Source organism: Gopherus evgoodei, chromosome 7, assembly GCF_007399415.2.
Source record: "Gopherus evgoodei ecotype Sinaloan lineage chromosome 7, rGopEvg1_v1.p, whole genome shotgun sequence".
Lineage (NCBI taxonomy): Eukaryota > Metazoa > Chordata > Testudines > Testudinidae > Gopherus > Gopherus evgoodei.
Window position 1 is genome coordinate 31,822,411 of NC_044328.1, and position 24,703 is coordinate 31,847,113.

The 24,703-nt window shown below is 40.6% G+C and overlaps 1 protein-coding gene across 2 annotated transcripts in view; it reads left to right on the forward strand.

Moving 5' to 3' along the window:
* The window catches only part of BTAF1 (B-TFIID TATA-box binding protein associated factor 1), a 98,960-nt gene extending 74,488 nt beyond the window's left edge, over positions 1-24,472 (forward strand). The window contains exons 27-38 of one of the 2 annotated variants that reach the window (XM_030568389.1): positions 4,687-4,808; positions 4,899-5,066; positions 5,291-5,368; positions 5,443-5,572; positions 6,345-6,486; positions 6,664-6,794; positions 7,283-7,408; positions 8,693-8,845; positions 10,262-10,473; positions 13,538-13,697; positions 23,338-23,508; positions 23,853-24,472. In XM_030568389.1, the coding sequence (XP_030424249.1) occupies positions 4,687-4,808; positions 4,899-5,066; positions 5,291-5,368; positions 5,443-5,572; positions 6,345-6,486; positions 6,664-6,794; positions 7,283-7,408; positions 8,693-8,845; positions 10,262-10,473; positions 13,538-13,697; positions 23,338-23,508; positions 23,853-24,008 (1,749 nt within the window). In that variant the 3' untranslated portion in view covers positions 24,009-24,472. Of the gene's footprint in view, positions 1-4,686; positions 4,809-4,898; positions 5,067-5,290; positions 5,369-5,442; positions 5,573-6,344; positions 6,487-6,663; positions 6,795-7,282; positions 7,409-8,692; positions 8,846-10,261; positions 10,474-11,344; positions 11,583-13,537; positions 13,698-23,337; positions 23,509-23,852 lie in introns of those variants that run through there. The other variant, XM_030568390.1, reaches the window with a different exon arrangement.
* The last annotated feature ends 231 nt before the right edge of the window (positions 24,473-24,703 follow it).

Consider the following 24,703-nt stretch of genomic DNA (forward strand, 5'->3'; position numbering starts at 1 on the left):
AGGGTCCTGACCCAAAAGGGAGTTGCAGGGCTATTGTAGGCAGTATTCCCACCCTTATTTCTGCACTGCCTTCAGAGCTGGACAGCTGGAGAGTGGTGGCTGCTGGCCGGGCGCACTGCTCTAAAGGCAGTGCCACCACCAGCAGTAGCGCAGAAGTAAAGGTGGCAATATTATACCGTGCCACCTTTACTTCTGCACTGCTGCTGGCAGCAGTACAGCCTTTAGCGCTTGGCATCTGTCTAGCCGCTGCTGCTCTTCAGGGTGGCCCCCCTACAATAACCTTGCAACCCCCTGTTTGGATCTTGACACCCCTCCCACCCCCCATTTTGAGAATAGGGTAAAAGTACACAAAAGTACAGATTTCATGGTGGAGACCAGATTTCATGGTCCGGGACATGTTTTTTTCACAGTCACGAATTTTTTTTAGGGCCCTAATCATCAGGCAGAACTTGAAGATAAAATGATCAGTGTAACTAATAATCAAGGGATTTACCAAGAAGCAAAGAACTCAGTAAGTCAGTCGAAACCAGTTGCTGTTGCATGCAGTGTATGATTTGATCTACTGATAAGTGAAAAGCAAAAGGACAAAAGGTACAATTAGTCCTTTGCACATGTTGGCCAACTAAAGAAACTGTCAGCTGAGCAAGAAGGAATTGCAAGGTAGTGGTTGTTCAGCAAAAATCCTAACTTTCTCCCATATTTAATTACAATTAAAATAGAAGCAGCTCCATGTCTAAAGTCAGTTTTCATCCACTATCAAGGAAAAAGTTTCCCCTCTAACATTATGGAAAAAAAAAATCTGAAGAATGCTGACATTCTATTTGTCTTCATTGAACTTAAGATGCAGTTGCATCTGTGTTCAGCGAATTCAACAAGCATAAAATTAATCTTTTCAAGCTGGGATACATCCATTCAAAACTGAGGAATAAGTCAGTGTATCCACTACGTAAAAGCTGTTCGGTTACAGAATGCCCAAATGGACCTGGACTGGATAGTCTGGACCTCTGCATGCTTCTGATTCAATTCTGGGAAAAATTGAGAAGAAACTTCTGTGTGAAGTATTTTCTTTCAGAATGAACAGTTATAGTGTTTAGAGTAGTCTTATTACTGCTGCACTTCCGTCCTTCAGAATTCTTCTAATTAAATATTTCAAATGAAGTTACTTTATTTCAAAACTTACAGTATTGGGTCATTACAATTACTGTATGCTGTAGGTTTATATACAATATATGGCTAACTGCCTGCCTGTCTCTGACTTCTGTCCTGGAAGTGGAGTTTGGTGTGGAAACAATGTGAGCATGAGGGGGAAGAAGCTGCTACCCTGAAGCTGCAGTCCTCCTGACTGGCCCTGATGAGCAGCCCACTCATCCCAGAGACATCTCAGCGGACTAGGAGGTTGACACCCTCTGTCATGCAGGGAACCTAGCAGTCTGTAGCATGCCTGCATAGTCACTCGGCTAGAGAGCAAGAGGCCTGTGCATCCAGGGCCTTGAGGGAGAATTTTGGGGGGACTGGAATGGATTCTGCCTCCAATTCCTGACCCAGAGATCTGCAGGAGGAACCAAATGCACCTGGCATGGAGGAGCTCTTTTTCTTCTCCCTCAGAAAAAATATGACATGACCGTGGAAGCATTTCCACACCGACAGTCATTCAGACAAAAAGGGATCTGTATCTTGCAAATATTGGCGAGTGAAATATGCATTTTCAAATGCTATGAGGATGGCCAAACACATCCTTGCATCTAAAATGTCCTGCAGACATTAAAAAAATCCTTCATGAGTGGTAATGAAGGTCAAGAAGAAGAGATGACACTGACAGTGGTTGCACTTGCAACAATCATCCTCGATCCAGAAGTCCTGCTTCTGACACACCACCATCTGGAATTGTTATACACTCAAGTTCAGCTCTTCAGTTATCAGGAAAACAAGCATTTCAGCCAGATATATCCAAAATGACTTCATTACAGACAAAGTGATGCTTGAATGGCAACAAAAAATTGACCAAACTCTCTCAAGGGTGATACATGTTTCTAGTTCCTCACTATAAGTCACGGAAAATACTTATTGGTAGGTACCATTTAAACTATTAAGACAGTCATGCCAGTCACCCAGCAGACATTCTTTGAGCAAGCCTCGTCTACAGTCAGAATATGAACATTTAATGCAAACTTCAAGAAATAGAATCAAGGAAGCACTTTGTCTGGCAGTAGTTACAGATTTGTGGACGAATACATGGGGTGTGGTGGGGGGGGGAATGATCAACTGTATGATAACACCTCAACCAGGTGTGTGTGTGTGGTTTTTTGTTGTGTTTTATTTTTACAAGAGCACTGAAAAAGGAGAACAAACATACAGCAGAGTATATATTAGTGAAATATGTGAAGTACCAAAGAAGACTGGAAGAGGGAAAATACTTGCTCCTCTGCTGAGTGATAATGCCAGTAATAAGAAAGCAGCATAAGACGACATAATGGACAAAATCTACATATTACTGCAAAAGGATGTGCTTCCCATGGCCTAAACCTGCTTCTTAATGACTATGTGAAGTTGGGTACACTGGATCAGATCTTTAAAAGAGCAAAAGAAGTTATAAAACATGAAAACACGGGGAGAAAAGCATGGTAGGAATATAATGGTAGCACTGAAGCTTTCTAGCAAAATAAGACTGGGAAGTGTGGTGATGTCATTTGGAAAGTTCAGTTTAAAAAAAAATCTTCAAGAAACAGTGATAATTGAAAATCTTAAAGTAGCTAAAAGTGTATGACACTGTACTTTAATGAGGATGTCTTTTTGGGTTCACTTGCAGAACTCTGAAGATTTTATTGCCAGTTGCTTCTGCAATCAGTGTAATTGACTCTCACAAAGCCCCTTTTTCAGACTTTCGTCAGCTTATGACCAAGATAAAACTCAACTGTTTTTGAGAAACTAAGTTAATCTCCACTCACAAGTCAGGAAGAAATGAAAAACTGTATTCATAGATGGGAAGAATTTTAGCTGCAAGCTAGTACATGTTGCTGCAAACCTCTTGAATCCAACATTCTATGTTAGTGATGATAGCATTTGACTGCATTACTAAACCAGCATCACATTTAGGACTAGATGTTGGAACAGTACTTTCAAATGTTGCATATTACAGAACCTTTTTCATATATGTGGTCCAGGAGTGCTATTTGGGAATCTACCAAGTATATTACTCCTACAGTCTGATGGCAAGGCCTTTATACAACACAACCTCTGATTCCTCTTTCTTCTCGTCTTCGTTCAGATTCTTCCATCTTCTGCAGCCTGTGAAAAGAGACTGGTTGATACTTGGAAATAAACATGCAAAATCAAGAAACGGGCTCATGTGTGAAAGAGGTTGAGAAGCATGTTTCAGTTAGTGCAAATCTTCAATTTTAAAAGTACATGAAGATCATAACAAAAGTGCAGACCAGAAGTTGTGAATCTTTCAGACAGATTCTGATTAGAGAAGTCACAAGCAAAATCTTGAACTATTCTAGCGTCTCCAAGATACTAGTAACTAAACTGTTTAGCCAGCTATAAACAAGTATAGTATAATTTTGCTTAAATTATGACACTATTTTAGTAATGCGTTATCCTATATAGAGTCTGGTGTTTACAGTAAAGTTTAGAGATGCTGAGACTTACCATTTGTCCTTAATATTGTGCTGTTAATGACATAATATATAAAGGGGATGTGCAGTGGAGACTCTCTCATCCCCATAAGCTTGGTGGCAGCAGGAGCGTCAACCTCAAATCTTCCACCCCAACAAATCCAGGAAGGGTAGTTAATGGTAGTGGGAGCCCAGGCCAGCTTTATGGCTCCCCTTCCCCTCCCAGTTGCAGACTGAAGAAAGGGGGCAAGAGTGGAGAGACTGCAAAGTCCAGGAGGGAGTCAGATAGTGGTTGTCCAAGGGACAGCTTTTATCCAGTGGTGGGGAGGGGATAGGGGACAGGCGACAGGCTGAGTCAGTGAGTTGGGGTTTGTGTCTGTGATGCCATATACTTATATGCAGTTAAGGCTGAATTTTCAATCTGTCACATGCATGGGTTGGGAGAGGTTTAGAAACCTATAGATAGTTTTATTTATTTAAGAATCCTGTGATTTTGGGGGGATTCTGACTCATGATTTTTGAATCTTAGGCTTGGTGGTAATGAATATCAAAGCAAACAAAGGGCGGAGGTCCTCCATCATGGATTTGGGGAGATGTTACTTGATGATTTTCCTCCAACTGTAACATATTCCAGTTTTCTGCCCTCTGCATGTTTTAATAGTCAAGTGGTTGTACGTTACACAGTGATGAAGACTGCAAAGGGAAACTGACTAGGATATTTGAGTTTCTTTGCAAGTGTTTTTGCTTGTCCATATTCCAGCACCTGAAGAGCATTTTTTCCCCCCTCTTTTCTGTAAGGCTGTTGAGGAGATGGTGAGCTGAAGTGGATACTTTTATGGGCAATCCTTTCGGGCTGTGTTGGGAGGGGGGGGTTAATTATGGGATAGGCACCCAGAGCAATGCATGGACATCTATAGTAGTAGTTTACAAGTTTGATGAAATCAGGCTGGAGTTTGACAGTGCATGGCATATCCAGCAAACAAGCATTTTGAAGGAAAGGTTAATTGATTGCTCTAATCAAAACACCTGACTCTTTACACCTTTTGTCTCCTGCACTTTCTCCTTTTTAAAGGATGGTGTGAATTGGCTGGCATTTCTCAATAAGTACAAACTTCATGGAATTCTTTGTGATGATATGGGTTTAGGAAAAACATTGCAGTCCATTTGTATTCTTGCAGGAGATCATTGCCTCAGGTAAGCTGCTGTTCTATCATGCACTTTGAGGATTTTCTTTAAGATACTAAAAGTAACATTTATGTTCTTAATGTTTGATACTCTCTGAAGGGCTCAAGAATATGCAAGAACTAAATTGGTAGACAGTGTTCCTCTTCCATCCTTGGTGGTTTGTCCTCCAACGCTTACAGGTCATTGGGTGGATGAAGTGAGTAAATTTTGCTCCAAAGAGTATCTCAATCCTTTGCACTATACCGGACCTCCTACTGAAAGAGCAAGGTAAACACTGCATTGCAAAAAAAATACTTTAACTTGAAAATATATTCTCTGTTTGAGTAAGATTAAAGATTTGATTCACAATTCTTTGTATACTGCTGAAAAAATAACTTAGCTTTTTATGTGGACAGTAAATCATAGAATGTTTAAAGTACTTGTGTGGGTGGAAATGAAGACCTATTTATTTATATTTGCCCTGAACACTGTTTCTCCATATCTGTTTTAAGATTGCAACACCAGGTGAAAAGGCACAATCTCATAGTAGCTTCATATGATGTTGTGCGAAATGACATTGATTTCTTCAGGTAAGAACTAATGTTTGCTTTCTTGCTTTATTAATATTTTTAAAATACTAAATCAGACTTCCTTTATTTCCTAGAAATATTAAGTTTAACTACTGTATTCTTGATGAAGGCCATGTAATCAAAAATGGAAAAACAAAATTGTCAAAAGCAGTAAAGCAGTTGACTGCCAATTATAGGATAATTCTTTCTGGGACACCAATCCAGGTAATTGCTACACACACTATTTCAAGAGGGTGGGAGTGGAAGAGGCAAAGGGAAATTATTTTTGCAGTTACTTCACTATCCTCATGATCTTAGCTGTCCTGTTCAGTATATAGTTTATTATTGTGAAATATCCATGACTGCTCTCCTGAACATCTGAGGCTTGTGCTCACCATTTCACATATGGAAAAACCCATAGTGGTGCGGGGGGGGACTGAAGTATTCCCACTCCATTTTTTTTTTCCAAACTCTTTCAAAGTGGGTTGATTTTCCACCTTTATGGAACCCAGAGGCTTCCATTCCAAAAACTCGTGGCACACGATCATCATATCAACTCAAAGTCCCTCACATTTTGAGCCCCCATGTGGTGTATAAGACCTCTCTCCTCGGGATGTCTGCCTCAGATTGAGTTGAGTCGCCAATGCCTTTAGGGTACTGCCACTCTCTCTCTCTCTGCAGCTATCCAGAGGGCACAGTTTGATTGATGCCTGGAGGTGTTGGGGAAATCTATTACCGAGTACACATTCTGAAGTCACTTTGGTTCTGGCCTATGAAGGTACCATTGGGGCCTTCCCCTTACCTAATCCTCAATTTCATCCCCACCCAGCTGTCAGTCTCCCAGACATGCAAAACAGCTAAAGGATCATAACTGGTGTCAAGAGCTTCATTGCATTGTATTGTAGAGTAAAAATTCAAAAATAAGGAAATATTCCATAATATAGGAAACTGTTTTCAGTTTTGGAAATGTTTTAACAAATCTTTCTCTTGTCTTCAGAATAACGTTTTAGAGTTGTGGTCACTGTTTGACTTCCTTATGCCGGGATTTTTGGGTACTGAACGCCAGTTTGCAGCTCGTTATGGCAAACCAATATTAGCAAGTAGAGATGCTCGGAGTTCCAGTCGAGAACAAGAGGCAGGTAAGGCACAAGCTCCAATCTGTTTTCTTGCTTGTTTCTTTGTAACTCAAAATTGCTACTGAAAACATCAAATGCTTCAATATCCCAGTATAAAGTCTTCTGTTTGTGATGTTTGAAGTAATTTGCTGCTTTGTTGTGGTTTTTAAACTATTTGCTGTGTCTGCTGTTGACACCTAGGAGTTCTTGCAATGGAAGCACTGCACCGTCAAGTATTGCCATTTTTGTTGAGAAGAATGAAAGAGGATGTACTACAGGATCTTCCACCCAAAATTATTCAAGATTATTACTGTACTCTCAGTTCTCTACAGGTAAGTTTAAAAAGCAAGATATAGAATCTCTCTCTGGTACTCGGCATCTGCTCTGCACTAGTTGGGACTACAAAGAAGCCAGTTGTAGGTCCATGATCCTGGGATCAGTTCAGTGTGAGCCTTGACATATTTTAGACCACCCAGATTTGAAAATGTTTTCTTATAAGGCTTAAAATTTAAAATCACCGCGGAGTGTGTTTCTGCCATCACTAATGTGGGTCATTATAGGAAATAATTTCCTAGCATGTATTACTTAGACAGATTTGCAAATTCATGCATATTAACTTGAAAAGTAAAATTTTCAAGTAATGAGTTTACACACAAACTGTAATATCAAGATTATGTTGAATGAGATTAATTATAACTTTAAAAGTTTTTTCTTCCCATTTGTTGCATTACTAGGCAGTCTGGAATTTTAAATTTTCTCATTCTTTTTTAATATAAAACACACACTTACTACTTTCTTTCACCTGGGGGGGGCCTTACAGGTTCAACTTTATGAAGATTTTGCTAAGTCTCGTGCCAAATGTGATGTTGATGAAACTGTTTCATCTGCTTCACTGAGTGAGGAGACTGAAAGGCCAAAGCTTAAAGCTACAGGACATGTGTTTCAGGTACAGATTTCTTCAATAATTTTTGCTCTCTTGTTAATGTATTTCTAATAGATTATATTCTAGTAAATCCTACTTAAATCCTACCCTACTGAAAAGAGTAATTTTGTATACTGGATGTTGAAATATAGTTCAAAGTAAATTTGGTTAAATCCTGAACCTCCTCTTTAAATCAGGGGTCAGCAACCTTTCAGAAGTGGTATGCCAAGTCTTCATTTATTCACTCTAATTTATGGTTTTGCATTCCAGTAATACATTTTAATGTTTTTAGAAGGTCTCTTTCTGTAAGTCTATAATATATAGCTAAACTATTGTATGTAAAGTAAATAAGATTTTAAAAATGTTTAAGAAACTTCATTTAAAATTAAATTAAAATGCAGATCTCCCTGGACCGGTGGCCAGGACTGGGCAGTGTGAGTGCCACTGAAAATCAGCTCGCGTGTTGCCTACCCCTGGTTTAAATGAAGTAATTTCCATAGCTGTAATCAACTTGTCTGGCTTTGGGTGTGAAGAGCTATGATGATTAAATTACGTGTTGTTTTATTTTAGAGTGAAACTTCCTGTTTAAAAAACTTACTGTAGTTTTTACATATTCTGCTTAATTAATCTATATTTAAGTATATCTATCTGCTAGAGTTTTTATTCTAAATTGGAAATGGAGTATTAAAAGTTCTTCTTTTTATCAGTGAATTTAAGTAAATATCAAAAACTGTGCAGGTAAGAATAATTTTAGTCGTGTCAATGTTAGTTTCGCTACAACAGTCTCGAACAGTGAAATCTGTAGATAGAAATATTAATTATCCCAGTGTATCTATTTTTCCACTCTAATGGAAAGGCAGGTAATGGTTTTGTTTGGGTTGGGGAGAGGGAATTTCCCCACCAGACTGAAACTGTGCATGACCACAATCCTTCATAAATTTGGATCCAAAAATAACTTAAGGTAAATTGGTTTGGCAATACTTCTCTGAAGGGCCTCACACACTTCCAAATCCGAATCTTGTTTCCCAGTCACATAACACTCTCTGAGAGGGCTTCATGCACTGTCCCCAGAGCTGGAACTAAGATTGTTTGTTTGTTTTAATAGTAGCCAGCAGCAAGTTTTTTCAGCTGGAATTAACTTTTATTTAAATAAGTGTATGATACAAACATCTTTAAAAATCTGTTGTTTTCAAACTTGTGAAATTATGGCCAAGTGGGCTACAACATTAAATATCAATTTTGTTCACCCCATTTTCCATAATCTTTAGTTGCTGCTAATCTCACCACTTTTCTCTCAAAATTTAAAAGGCATTACAATATTTACGAAAACTATGTAACCATCCAGCATTAGTGTTAACAACCCAGCATCCAGAATACAAGAGAACCACAGAGCAGCTGGCAGCTCATAACTCATCCCTTCGCGATATCCAGCATGCGCCTAAACTGTCTGCTTTAAAACAAGTAAGAATACTTAAAACGTGTTATGTATTCCAAAGTTCATAAATGTCTGTGTTCTGGAGTTACTGTGATTTATTGTATAACTGTGTGTTTCTGAAAAAAAATCAATTAGAAATTTAGTTTATTAAAAAAATTTAGTTAACCTGTCCTTGAGTGTCTGCCATATTTCTGGTTTTACAGTCCTACTTTCCTGTTTTGGTGTGTTTGGTTATTTTGGGGGTGGACGGGGAAGGAGGAAACTGTTAAATAATTTCTCTGTCATTGCTTTGCAAAAGAATCCACACAAGCAGAAGAAACTGAGACCCCTTGCAGTCAATGTGTGATGCTGAATTTGGGCAGGACTATTTGATTTTACAGTGAAGGTGATCATAAACAAAGTGCAGTTATATAACAAAGTGCTAGCAAACAATCTGGAAAAAGGGGGAGATATTTTGTCCCTCTAATCTTTGTTATATTAAGCAAAGATGTTACAAGTAATAGCAAGTTGAAAAGTTTCAGGCAGAAGTGACTTTTTTAAATTGATGGGGTGGGGGGTTAAATGCAATTTCCATGTAAAATTGAATGTACTGCACTTTTTTTTAACCAAGTGGTCACTCTTAGCATGGGACCACCATTTTCAGGCAAGTAGCTATAACTTATCTCTACAGGTTGTAATCCAAGGCATTTCTGCTCTTTCTATATATTTGCTAAAATTTAATTTTTTAGAAAATAATACATTTCTTAAGAAAATAGACATACATATCCCATCTTTCTGATGTATGAAGTGTTGATTTTGTACAAATACAGAAGTTATGTAGTTATTTCATGGAGATGTAATTATCTCTCCAATCCTGCATTGTAATCTGTGTGGGCACAGCAGTCTGCACATGTGAAACACAGTACAGGATCAGGCCTTAGTCATTGTTTTTTTCCAAGTGCTTTAGGGTATCTGAAGTCTGAAAGTTGCTTTTTCTGTTTTTGTTGCTTTACTGCTTCCTTTTACTCTTAGCAGAATATTGTTTTCCTGTTTATTATAGAAGAGACCTCTGGTGATTGAAGACATTGTCTCAATTTTCTATATAATCACACATAGTCATGTATTTTTAAGTAAGCTATACCCTCTTACTAATCTAATATGGATAGAAAACTTCTTGTTTAAAACCAGTTTTTGTGGAAGCAAGATAAGAAATTTAATGTGTTCTGCCAGATTTTGCAGGTCCTTCATAGTATGAAAGGATCTACAGTCAATATTCCTTGTTTCCTACAGAATTTGACTCATAGCTCATTACATACCATGCAGGAATTTGTTAATTTAAAGGGGGTGCGAGAGTGAGTGTGTGTAAATTATTTGTATTCACTTCTGCCAGCAGTGTAAATATAACTATTTACAAGAGAGAGATAATCCATTGTGGTAATTTTTATTTTAAAATTTACTTGAAGCTACTACTCGACTGTGGTTTGGGAAATGGTGGCTCTTCAGAGAATGGCACAGAAGCTGTTGTGGCTCAGCACAGGATACTTATCTTCTGTCAGCTCAAGAGCATGTTGGATATAGTAGAACATGACCTTCTCAAACCTCACTTGCCCTCTGTTACATATTTGCGATTAGATGGCAGCATACCTGCTGGTCAAAGGCATTCCATTGTTTCACGGTAAGTTCCTCTCTTCTTTTCCTGTTGTTTTAAGGCAGACTACAATGGATGGCATTACTTGCTTGAATACAAAATTGAAGTGGCTCTTGTCTCATGAGAGCTCTTGCAGTTTTTAATAAGATAGGGTACTATAATTTCTACTCGTGTGATCAGATTCTACTGGCAGACTATCATTGCATAATTTATCTCTCAATTTGAGTCAGATTAAATGAACCAGTGTGAAGATGTGTTCACAAATACTAACTGATTAGCATGGAACCATGTGTCATAAAATAAGCATCGCACTTTTTAAAAAAAAATTAAATTAATTTCTGAATGACACTAGGCTTAAATTGTTAGGAAATCTTCATATGATAGGCTTTCTTCGGTTTGCTGTTACTACAAAAGAGATACCAACATTTCAAATGTACTCAGAATATACTGAATATACTTATAACAACAATTAAAGTATGAAAACAGATCTTTTTTGTAAAGCCTAAAACATTTACTTGAGAGCTGGTTTGGTTACCTCTTTTGTCCACTGTTCATCACGCAGAGACCTGGATACAAACCTAATTCCTGGTTTCTTGCTGTCTTGATCTGTTGCAATGTTTCCAACTCTTGCAGTGATGAGTGTTTTTTCTTGAATGGGGAGAATTTCAGGTTTCCTGTAAAATTAAAAAATTGAAATTTCTGTTCCTTGTTGCAAAAAAAAATCTTGAAAACATGAAACAAATGTGATACTCAACCAGAAAGAAAATAAAAATAACCAAACGTTCATGGTTGGTTGGTTGGTTTGTTTGTTTTTTTGAACACTTACAATATTACTATTGTACTTTGTCACTAGAGAGATTAAGTACTTTGTCACTCTGGCAGAGCCTTATACCCATAGGTCATTTGGCCCTCTGTTCAAAATTGTACCTGCTGGTCCTTGTATGGTGCACCTCAAGAAGAGGACTGGAGCCTTCCATATACTCTTGACATCTCCCCTCCCCCAAGCTGTGAGAGAAACCATCTTGAACAAAGACTGCATATTCTTTGACTTTTAGGTGCATATTTTCACTTTTGTTTGTAACCATCTCTACCTTTATCTCTTTTACTTAGTATCATTTAATCCATGCATTTTGCTTCTATTATAAATCAATTCAGTGTTGTGTTTCGAAGGGAAGGGTGTTTTTACCCATTATTTTAATAAATTGTAATGTGCTGTCTCTTTATCAGAGCGGCGTACTTTAATAGTGACTGTGACTATATAGTGATAGGTGCTAGGCAGTGCAAAGAAACATCTCTGAGAAGCTGGAGTTCACTACTTACTGTTATTTGCTAGGCAAGATTTGGGCTGGGGGAGCCTAGAAGAGTTTGCTGGTGAGGAAGACCAATTGATGTGGCAGGGAGCCAACAGTCTTATATCTAGTAAAGCTCGCGCTTGCAGAGGCAGAGAAGTAACACAGTAGCCCCCAGTTCTGGGTATTCCCAACAGCATGTTACAATTAACATGGCCTTTGAAAGGACCAGCCAATAACTTCACAAGATAATACTCAAAACCCAGTTCATCCTAGATTTAAACACAGATTTGTAAATTCAGTAGCCCACTTGCCAATGACAATTAGGAAAGTCTTTTCCCTAAACAGTAGAGTGTCTGCAGATTTAACTTTTTATTTTATTTTTATTAAGTTTTCTGACTCTTATGGCTCTGAACTAAGGAAGCCAGCACTGCAGTGGCTAAACTTGAGCGTATGGAGCTGTTTGGCTCAAGACTGTGCTGCTGCTCATAGCTTTCATAGAATCTAGCATGGGAATCAAGACTGCTATTGTTTCATTGCTGCTTATCAGAACACGGAGGACAGCAATGAAGCTAACTTTCAATGTGCTGCTGCTTTTGGGAAACTATGCATAGTAGTTTCTGTGGGAGGCAGAATAGAGTAAATCGTACACATGGGAGCAGTATTACTAGCAGCCCAGGAGGCTTAGAGAACAGCGAAGTGACAGCGACGACCAATTTTCCTATCCTTGTTTCTCTTTGGACTTCTGATCCCAAGTCAGGAGGTTCAAGCAGGAGAATTGGTGAAAAGAACATTCTTACCTGTAACACAATGTCACTAGAATAGTATACTAGATCCCATAAAATACATGGCAGTATTATATAGACTTCCTTTTTTAGACCCACTAGAATTTTAAATTGCCTGACACCAGTCCATGTCAATGGCAGGGTGGAGGGGGTGGTTGTTCTTTGTCCCCGTCCCCCCCCCCCCCAGTATTATAGCAGTGTGACCCTATTGTAAGGCTCTGTTTAGACTAGTGTACCCTCCACTAGTCACCTACAAGATGGCGGTCTCTGGTGACTATAGGTCAGATAGAAGCCATTTGTCAATCCATAGCGACAGCTGTGTCCAAGGACAAAGAGTTCCCATGGAGAGGGCAGGCAGCAGTACTGTTACCATCCCTTGGGAATTCAACCAGGCAAGGCAGCTTTAAGTTCCAGCCAGTGATCCCTAAGGAGCTATGCCTAGTCAGTGTACTGTATCAACATGCCCTGGTCAACCCCACCTGCATTAAAAGCTTGTGCCAGTTGATTCTGAATCTCCAAGCAGAATGGAGGTTGCAGGTGGTTTATACCATTGTACCCCAAGTACTGGCAAATTTTTCTACATTAACAAAAGTGAATTGGTGCAGCATTATTGGCATTGTAGCAGTGTGTCAAAAATTAATCTTTTTCTGATTTTTAGGAAACAGATTTGAGAATCATTTTAAGGAAACAAATGCCTTCATTCACATTAACTTTTACCTTAACTAATTTTTGATTTTTGAGATGTGTTATTTTGTAAATAATGTAAAGTATTTTTTACTGAATTATTTCCTCTTCTGGTGAGGTACAATCTCTGCCTGTGTAAATTAACCTCTTTCGGGTGACTTAAAATTAAAAAAAAAAGAAAAGAAAAGCTTTACAACAAGCAGTGAAAATATGTCAAAAGTGATTATATACAACATTAATTAATTGTAGTTTTGTTCCATTTCATTTCTGCAGTCACTCTTATGAACTTCTAAATACTTGATTCTTTTTTTTTGTATATTTGTGTATACATAGGTTTAATAATGACCCATCCATAGATGTTCTTTTGCTTACCACTCATGTTGGTGGACTGGGACTTAACTTAACAGGAGCTGACACAGTAGTGTTTGTGGAACATGACTGGAATCCAATGAGAGATCTACAAGCAATGGATCGAGCACATCGTATTGGGCAGGTAAAATACCAATTGTTAATCTTTCATGAGTTACGAGAAACACCTTTTTTTGTTCCTGCAGCCCAGGGTCTCCCACAAGTTTTGGTGTTTGTGTTGCTCTCTTCTCTCTGCAACTCATGGAAACTCATGGACAGACAAGAGTTTTGGAGTTGCATAATCTGGCCACACCTTCTCAGCTCCTGCTTGATTTCAGTTTCTCTGCTTTCGTGGCAGCATGTGGATAATGGTTTTTACAACTCCTGCCTTCGCATCTGGCTAAGAGGGCTTTTTTAAATCAGAATTTGGGGCAGTGATGAGCAATGATTTCCCTACTCCCCCTCCCCGCCCCCTCTGGCCAGTTTTTAGCCAGGTGTTGGAAACCCACAGAGCCTTAGGTACAGTGCCTCCCTGCTGGCTGCTCTGCTGTACCTGGAAGGTGCAGAAGTACAGCAGAGCAGCCTGAAAATCACCAAACAGTGCTCCATCTTTGAGACTGCCCTCCTGGGCTCAGCAGAAGGTCAGTTGTGCCCAGCCTTCTGTCCTTAACTCTATTACGTCCCAGGGCTATGAGTTGGACAGGCTGCAGCGGCACAGGAGCCAGCAAACAGAGCTGTAAACAGGGGAGTTTGAGTGGGACTTCTGTTGGAGGAGAAGGTGAAAAGCCTATGACAAATACAGAGGCAGCAGTGGTAGTGACCCAAGCAATGGAAAACACAATGAAGATGACCGGATGAGGAAGCTGCGGCATGTACATGATCCTGGAGGTGGTACCTGAAAAGAATTGTCTGCATGAAGTGCCGCCTGATAGAGCTGATGGAAGAAAAGATCTGAGGATTAGAGATTCAGGTGGAAACTCTGAGTTTAGAAGGGGGTTCGAGCAGATGATGGAGCAAAGATATGAGGAGTCTAAAGGGAAAAGCTCACACTTGCAGATAGAAGCAGGACTAAAGAACTCTGAGGGGAGACTGCTGGATGAGGAAAGTGGACAGTGAAAGCATGTGACTAAGAGAACCGGGCAGAGGAAAAGACTGGCTAGTGAAGGAGAAATAGAGCTCAGGAACAGGTCTACAGAGTTGGAAAACAAAGTAGGGGCACAGCAGGTGGTCGCTGCAGGTGAGAGGACAAGGAAGAAAAGAGCAACTAGTCCTATAGGAAGAAGGGAAGAGTCAATGGAGATAACACCAAATATGAGCCCCAGGAGGATACAGGATGGGTTGCAGAGGACTGCAAGGGGGAATAGGAATCGAGAGGACTTGCAGCCAGAGGAAACAGGCTGGAGAATTGCACCGTCACCAGGAAAAGGCAGGTCTACGTGATTGGGGACTCCTTACTGAGAAGAATAGACAGGCTTGTAACCAGAACTGATCCAGAGAACAGAAGGGTGTGCTGTCTGCCAGGTGCTAAGATATGGGATGTGGACCTGAGGCTGAAGAGGATCCTAACGGGAGCGGGAAAGAATGCACTGATTGCCCTTCATGTGGGAAGAAATGATACGGCTAGATTCTCACTGGAACATATCAAGGGAGACTATGCCAGGCTGGGGAAGATGCTTAAGGAAATCGAGGCTCAGGTGATCTTCAGTTTGATTCTCCAGGAACAGGCAGAAGGGCAACAAAGGTGTGACAAGACTATGACGATCAACAGACTATGGTGCTATAAGGAGGGCTTTGGGGTGTATGGCCATTGGGAGGCATTCATGGACAGAGGACTGTTCTCTTGGAATGTACTTCACCTGAGTAGGCAAGGAAATAGACGTCTAGGATGGAGGCTGGCACAACTGATTGAGAGCTTTAAACTAGGAATTTGGGGGGGGGGGGGGTTTGGGAGATGTCCAGGTAACCTCCATGGCAGATTTTAACATTTTGAGAGGGAAGAAAATGAAGTAAGAAAGGATACAGCTGTGGGTAGGAGAAGAGACATAAGAAGGAAGGGTAGTGTAGATACCAGTCTAATAGGTGATACTGGCAGTAGAATGTCTGGGCCTAATCGGGTAAAGAATGTGAGTGAAACCAAACAGCAAAAACTAAGATGTTTGTACACCAGTGTGAGGAGCTTGTGTAACAAAATGGCGGAACTAGAGTTACTGGTGCAGGAAGTGAAACCGGATATTATAGGGATAACAGAAACATGGTGGAATAGTAGTCATGACTGGAGTACAGGTATTGAAGGCTATATGCTGTTTAGAAAAGACAGAAATAAAGGCAAAGGTGGTGGTGTAGCACTGTATATCAATGATGAGGTAGACTGTAAAGAAATAAGGGATGGAATGGATAAGACAGTCTGTCTGGGCAAAAATCACATTGAGGAAGAAAGCTGCTACTACTAGAGCCTCCTCTGGGATAGTGCTTGGGGTGTGCTATAGGCCACCGGGATCTGATTTGGATATGGATAGAGACCTCTTTAATGTTTTTAATGAAGTAAATACTAATGGGAATTGTGTGATCATGGGAGACTTTAATTTCCCAGATATAGACTGGAGGACACGTGCTAGTAATAATAATAGGGCTCAGATTTTCCTGGATGCAATAGCTGATTGATTCCTTCACCAAGTAGTTGCTGAACCAACAAGAGAGGATGCTATTTTAGATTTGGTTTTGGTGAGTAGTGAGGACCTCATAGAAGAAATGGTTGTAGGGGACAACCTTGTTTCAAGCGGTCATGAGCTAATTCAGTTTAAACTAAATGGAAGGATAAACAAAAATAGATCTGTGACTTGGGTTTTTTATTTCAAAAGGGCTAACTTAAAAAAATTAAGGAAATTAGTTAGGGAAGTGGATTGGACTGAAGAACTTGTTGATCTAAAGGCAGAGGAGGCCTGGAATTACTTCAAGTCAAAGTTGCAGAAACTGTCAGAAGCCTGCATCCCAAGAAAGGGGGGAAAAATTAATAGGCAGGAATTGTAGACCAAGCTGGATGAGCAAGCATCTGAGAGAGGTGATTAATAACAAGCAGAAAGCCTACAAGGAGTGGAAGATGGGAGTGATAAGCAAGGAAAGCTACCTTTGTTGAGGTCAGAACATGTAGGAATAAAGTGAGAGAGGACAAAAGCCATGTAGAGTTGGACCTTGCCAAGGGAATTGAAACCAATAGTAAAAGGCTCTGTAGCCATATAAATAAGAAGAAAACAAAGAAAAAAGTGGGACTGCTAAACACTGAGGATGGAGTGGAGGTTAAGGATAATCTAGGCATGGCCCAATATCTAAACAAATACTTTGCCTCAGTCTTTAATGAGGAGCTTAGGAATAATGATAGGATGACAAATAGGAATGAGGATGTGGAGGTAGATATTACCACATCCAAGGTAGAAGCCAAACTCGCACAGCTTAATGGGGCTAAATCGGGGGGGCCCAGATAATCCTCATCTAAGAATATTAAAGGAACTGGCACATGAAATTGCAAGCCCATTATCAAGAATTTTTAATGAATCTGTAAACTCGGGGTTGTAATGTATGACAGGAGAATTGCTAACATAGTTCCTATCTTTAAGAAAGGAAAAAATAGTGACCCGGATAACTACAGGCCTGTTAGTTTGACATCTGTAGTATGCAAGGTCTTGGAAAGAATTTTGAAGGAGAAAGCAGTTAAGGACATTGAGGTCAATTGTATTTTGTCCTAATTACCACATGGTTTTACAAAAGGTAGATTGTGCCAAACCAACCTGATATCCTTCTTTGAGAAGGTAACAGATGTTTTCAGGCAAAGGAAGCGCAGTGTATCTAATTTACCTCTATTTCAGTAAGGCATTCCCCCACATGGGGAATTATTAGCTAAATTAGAAAAGATGGAGATCAATATGAAAATTGAAAGGTGGATAAGGAACTGGTTAAAGCAGAGACTACAACAGGTCTTACTTGAAAGGGTGAACTGTCAGGCTGGAGGGAGTTTACTAGTGGAGTTCCCCAGGGATCTGCTTTGGGACCAATCTTATTTAATCTTTTTATTACTGACCTTGGCACAAAAATTGGGAATGTGCTAATAAAGTTTGTGGATGACACAAAGCTGGGAAGTATTGCCAATACAGCGAAAAGCGGATGATATACAGGAAAATCTGGATGGCCTTGTAAACTGGAGTAACAGGAATAGGATGAAATGTAATAGTGAAAAGTGCAGGTCATGCATTTAGGGATTAATAACCAGAATTTTTGTTATAATCTGGGAACGCATCAGTTGGAAGTAACAGAGGAGGAGACGCACCTCAGAGTATTGGTTGATCACAGGATGACTATGAGCTGCCAATGTGATATGGCCGTGAAAAAAGCTAATGCAGTCTTGGGATGCCTCAGGCGAGGTATTTCTAGTAGAGATCAGGAGGTGTTAGTACTGTTATACAAGGCACTAGTGAGACCTCATCTGGAATGCTGTGTGCAGTTTTGGTCTCCCATGTTTAAGAAGGATGAATTCAAACTGGAACAGGTACAGAGAAGGGCTACTAGGGTGATCTGAGGAATGGAAAACCTGTCTTATGAAAGGAGACTCAGAGCTTGGCTTGTTTAGCCTAACCAAAAGAAGGCTGAGGGGAGATATGATTGCTCTCTATAAATATATCAGAGGAATAAATACCAGGGAGGGAGAGGAATTATTTAAGCTCAGTACCAATGTGGACTCAAGAACAAATGGATATAAACTGGCCATCAGGAAGTTTAGACTTGAAATTAGATGGTTTCTAACCATCAGAGGAGTGAAGTTGTGGAACAGCCTTCCAAGGGGAGCAGTGAGGGCAAAAGATGTATCTGGCTTCAAGCCTAAGCTTGATACATTTATGAAGGAGATGGTATGATGGGATAGTCTAATTTTGGCAATTAATTGATCTTTGACTATTAGCAGTAAATATGCCCAATGGCCTGTGATGGGATGTTAGATGAGGTGGGATCTGAGTTACTACAGAGAATTCTTTACTGGGTGTCTGGCTGAGTCTTGCCCACATGCCCAGGGTTTAGCTGATTGCCATATTTGGGGTTGGGAAGGAATTTTCCTCCAGGGCAGATTGGCAGAGGCCCTGGGAGTTTTTCGCCTTCCTCTGCAGTGTGGGGCATGGGTCACTTGCGGGAGGATTCTCTGCACCTTGAAGTCTTTAAACCACGATTTGAGGACTTCAGTGGCTTAGACATAGGTTAGGGGTTTGATACAGGAGTGGGTGGGTAACATTCTGTGGCCTGCGTTGTGCAGGAGGTCAGACTAGATGATCATAATGATCCCTTCTGACCTTAAAGGCTATGATTCTACCCACTGGAGCAGCTGTGACTCCAATATGCAGAGGCGGGAGGGGGGAGAGGACTAGGAGTCTACGGGCAGAGCATGAAAGGATGAGGTGGACCTCAGTCAGCTGACACAAGGGGCCCGTGGAGAATAGAAACTGTGGGGTTACAAGTGCTCCCCCAAAGTCCTAAAATGGGTCCTGAGCACCATAATTAAACCAGGGCTCATAAGCACCCTCCTCCTTCCCAATTTGGCCAAGAGGGCTCTGGAAGTGTTTCCTTTCCCCCACTCCCTGGTGGAGTGGGATCCAGCAGGTGGGGACTCTTAAGATCTCAGACTTTTTTTAAAAATTGGTTTCCTTAAGCTCTGATGATAGTACAAGAAGCAGTGGGCTTAAATTACAGCAAAGGAGGTTTAGGCTGGACATTAGGAAAAACTTCTTAACTGTGTGTAGTTACGATTTGGAACAAATTGCTTAGGGAAGTTGTGGAATCTAAGTTGTTAGAGATTTTTAAGAACAGGTTAGACAAACATCTGTCAGGAATGGTCTAGTTATTACTCTAATCCTGCCTTGAGTGCGGGGGACTATTGAGATCCCTTTCGGTCCTACTCCTTCTGTGATTCTGACTTCCTGGATATGGGAGTAATAGTGGTCCCTCAGAAGAAAGATGCTTGGGGTTCTACTCAATCTTCTTTATTATTGAGAAGCATATAGGAGGAAACCAAGCCATTCTAGATTTCAAAAGGCTCAACAAGTGGATGAAGAAAATGAAGTTCTGGAAGGAGATATTAACCACTACAATGTCATCCCTGACTTAGTGGATCTGAAAATGCATACCTTGACAACCCAATCAGACTGTGCCATCACAGGTTCCTAAGGTTTACTTATGACAGAAGGCATGCTCAATATGACGTTCCATTCAGCTAGTCCTCAGCCCCCCTGAGTCTTTACAGAGATGGTGGTAATCATAGCCAGACTCAGGTCACAAGGGATCCACCTGTACCCCTTCCTGGAGATGACATTTTAATCATAGCTCCATCCCCACCAACAACATGCAGAACTATGTCCCTGACCTTGAATTTCCTGCAGGCACATTGGTTTATTATCATCAATAACAAGGATAATATCCATCTCTGAGGATGTCTTGAATCTTCTGGAACATCTCTACATTGTTTTGGAACTGCAAGAGGCTCACTTTTACATTGAGCCTTCAACTGCTAGATGTCCTAGTATCATGCATAGAGATCACTTCATCACACATCAGACCCCTTTTAAGGCTGCCTTAAAGGTATGGGACTACTCCTCAGAATGCATGGAAGATCAAGTGAAGGTTTTGGAACAGGTGATTAAGTCCTTAAATGTTTGCAAGGCATGCCCGTGCACTTCCAGCTCCCCAATCCTCGCAGCTGCCACCAACCTGAAGAGCTGGGGACTGCACCTGGGTCCCAAATAACTCAAGGCATATGGAACCTGGAGGAAAGGATCCACAGTAGAAACCTCCTAGAACTAAGAATGGTCAAGTTTGTGCTATGAAGATTCCAGTCCAGCCTAGAGAGGAACCACATCCTGATTCAGTCAGACAGACAACATGACCATGGTTGCATATGTGAACAACGAAGGGGGAACAAGAAGCCCAGCACTACACGTCAAAGCAACAAAAATTGTGCAGTGAGTTGAGCATTCTCTCCTCTCTTAAGGCAGCTCACATAAAGGGAGACTTGAACCAGAAGGCAGAGTGGCTCAGCAAGCACAAAGTGAATAACTCCTGGTGGTGCATGAATCAGGAAGTCTTCATGTTAATCATCCAATTGTTCAACCTGCCATTTTTCTTCATATATGTGCAATGTGCCTCAGGTGGCATACTTCCAGGATTCAACACCGAATTTGGTCCTCTGGTTGGATCATTAATTTCCACGGCTTGGTACTGACAAGGAGCATGACGTGAATGTTGAGCCATGCCCCCCAGCCTGCCATTAACTGACCTATTCATGAACCACATGAATGTGAAGAGACCAAAGTACTTCACCAGATAAGTGGACCCCAGATCCATTGGGAGAGAGGCCCTATTGTACAGATGGCTGCAGGGCCTCCTGTATGTGTTTCCACCCCTTCTCATTATTACGGGAAGGTGCTTCAGAAAATAAAACGAGAACAGGTGACAGTAATAACCCCGCATTGACCAACAAGATCCTGGTTTTTGGATCTGATGATGGAAATTGAGACCACTGGTACAACTCCCAAAGAGATAGGACATCAATTTTTCTCACAAGGTCCTCTGCTTTATCCAGACCTGAAATGGTTCTATCTTGAAAAGGAAGCACTGATATCACTGAATCTGCCCTCAAGTCATCGGAACACTTCTTTCTTTCGGAAGAATATCGTCCTTGAAAGCATACTCTTGTATTTGGAATATGTTTTGTGGCTGGTGCTGGGAACATGAAGCCAATCCTACAAATCCAGGAATTCCAGCTATCTTGGATTTTCTTGAAGAAGGGCTTCAACAAAGGCCTCTACCTCAACACCAATACACATCAGGTGTCTGCCTTTTAGTAGCATGATATGATATTTGCAGGATCTGTGGGTTCTCTGACAAAGAACCTTTGGGTAGCCAGATTCCTTATGGCAGTGCAGTTAGTCAATCCAGATATTAGACCTCTCTTTCCCAAGTAGCACGCCACTTGTTTGTCAGGGCTCTTAGTACATCCATTCAAAGCAGTGGTGTCTGTTTTTATTTGTTCATCAAAACTTGGTTTCTGATTGACACTTGCCTGGTGTACATGGTGACTGAGTTGGTGGTACTCTCAGTGCAGGAACTTTACTGCATATTTCATCAGGACAGGGTGGTGCTCAGAACTCCAGAATGATTGATCCCAAAGGTGAACTCTTTCCATGATTCACAAGAGGTGGTTCTACCTTCATTCTGTCCAAGGCCATAGCCTTCTGAGGTGAGAGGGCACGCTTTAGATCAGGGGTTCCCAAACTTGGTTCCCAGCTTCTTCAGAGTAAGTTCCTGGCGGGCCTCCAGATGCTTTGTTTACCTGAGCATCCGCAGGTATGGCTGCTCACAGCTTCCAGTAGCCGGGGGTTGCCGTTCCTGGTCAATGAGAGCTGTGGGAAGCGGTAGCCCGGCCGGTGCCACTTCCTGCATCTCCCATTGGCCAGGAATGGCAAACCGTGGAACACTGGGAGCTGCGAGCGGCCGTCCCTCCAGATGCTTGGGTCATCAAAGCGTCTCACGGCCTACCAGGAACTTACTCTGAAGAAGCTGTGAACCAAGTTTGGGAACCCCTGCTTTAGATGTCTCTGAAAATTTACCTCCAAGTACAGAGTCCACAAGGAGAGCAGGTGCCCTGTTTGTAGCCTTTCAGCCAAGGATTCGGAGCTTCTGTCTCCTTTGTTGCTCAGTGGATTAGATGATATATTGTGGAAGCGTACAAGGCACTGGAGATTCTGGTTCCAGAAGGGATCTAAGCACACTCTACATGATTGCTGGTGATCTCATAGGCTGAAAAAGCTAATGCACCCGCAGCAGAAATTTATAATGCAGTCATCTGGTCAAATCCTACCGTCTTTATCAAGCACTACAAGGTGGACCTGCTGTCCTCTGAAGACTTCAAGGCCAGAAGGGACCATCATAACCATCCAGTCTGACCTGCACCATGCAAGCCACAGTGCAGCCCCTTGATCACCCACTCCTGTAACCTCTGGCAGACCCATAGTCTCTGGTTGAGTTACTGAACTCCTGCATATTAAGAGAGGACTTCAGGCCCTCAGCAAGATGTAGCCACAAAAAGCGTCACCAGAGCAGCAACAGAGCTTAAGGTTTAATTCATGCTTGTAAAGCACTTATTTTTCATTATTTTCCCCTGGTCTGCCTTTTTGTTGGGAGTTTAGTTTCATATACTTTTCCACGATGTACTGTTCTCATCTTGACTTATCATCCCTTGGTGCATCCACTATCAACAAAGGCCTGAAACTGACTATCTCTGGAAGTACTGCTTGTAAAGATGCTAATTCGGAAAAGCATTTAAGCATGTCCTTACGTGTTTTGCTGAAGTTGGGCATAAAGGCCTTATACTGAGAGGTATCAAGCATCCACAATACCTATTGACTTCAATGGGAGTTGTGTGTTCAGGATCATGCCCTGAACAAGTAGAAATGTTACTGCTGAAAACAAGACTCTCTCCCTTTTCCCTGAAGGACATTATGTGCCTGGTCCATGTGTTGTGTTGTGAGCTGGAGAGAGCAAGAGTCTAAGAAATCTAACTCCTGTCATTATAAGCACTATCTCAGCAGGTTGGCACTTTGTTTTTGGGACTCTTTTTTTGCCTTTACCTATGTGGCTCCACTCACTAAAAGCTGTCTCGTACCCAAATCCCCTGTCCCATGCCCTGGTTTGCAATTAACATTTTAAAACCATGTCTAGACACGTTTTAATATTTGTATAATGATTTTTCCTTTCAGAAACGTGTTGTCAATGTGTATCGCTTGATAACAAGAGGAACTTTAGAAGAGAAAATTATGGGTCTGCAGAAGTTCAAAATGAATATTGCAAATACAGTGATTAGCCAAGAGAATGCTAGCCTACAAAGCATGGGAACAGATCAGCTTCTTGACCTATTCACTCTTGACAAGGTAAAGAATCATTTGCAAAATTATCTACTAAAAATAAGCATTTAGAGCTGCAAACATAAAAAATGATGTGATGTGAATCCTAAGATTACTGGTCAGACAAGCATTTGAAATAGAATAATGAACACCAAGATGTTCCCCAAGTAGCTGTTACCCTCATCCTCTTGGAATGGACTCCCCGATGCTCCAAAAAGCACCAATATCAATCCTTCAGAGATGTTCCTGTGTTGATATGTGTAAAGGGAAACTAGGAATAAATAAGATGCTTGTGATTAATAAATATTATAGAACACTTTTTGTTTTTTTTAAACTTACAGTTTAAATATATCCATTTTTTTTCTTTTAAGGATGGAAAAAATGAAAAAGCAGATACTACTACTTCTTCTTCTTCTTCTGGGAAAGCCTCTATGAAATCAGTTCTTGAAAATCTGGGAGAACTTTGGGATCCAGAACAGTATGATTCTGAATACAGTCTAGAAAGCTTTATGCATTCACTCAAGTAACCATCTTATATTCTTGATTCAATTGCTGCTAGTTCACATTTTTCTGCTGATATTCAGCAAATTTCAAAGCATATATAGTGAACCTATAGCTCAATATGTAAATAGACTTCTTGAAAGAAGAATCAGCAAAAGACTGACACTGAATAGTGTCATGTTTCACTGGGGGAATTATTCTGTCTTAAATATTTGCACTGTATAAAAATTTAAATGTAAACATATCGTAAGGTGGTTTGAATTTTACTTGCTAAACAGATGCAAATTCTTATTGGTAGAGGAATAAAACACAGCAAGTTTTACATATGCTAACAAGTGTTACTTCCTTTTGAAATAAGTCCACCATTGTTTCTTGCTGTATCTGTAGTTTTGTACAAATATGTTTCAGTGAGTACTTCAGGTTGTTCGTTTACATTTTTTTATTTTAAACATAACTTGCTTTTATGATTTATTAAAGTAAAAAAATTCAACTTAACAAGTTATAATCTTTCATTCAGATCATTTCAAGATGTACATCACCAATGGCAAACCCTAGAAGCTAGAAAGAGTGTTGGGAAACTAAATGGAACTAGGTTTATGTGTGCCCACCTCTGTATATTGAATATAAATATATAATGCTCTTCAATCTTTTGACATCACTTTGAGAGCAGTTGATTTCAACTTTTTAATCTAATGTGTTATACTAAATACAGGTAATGGTC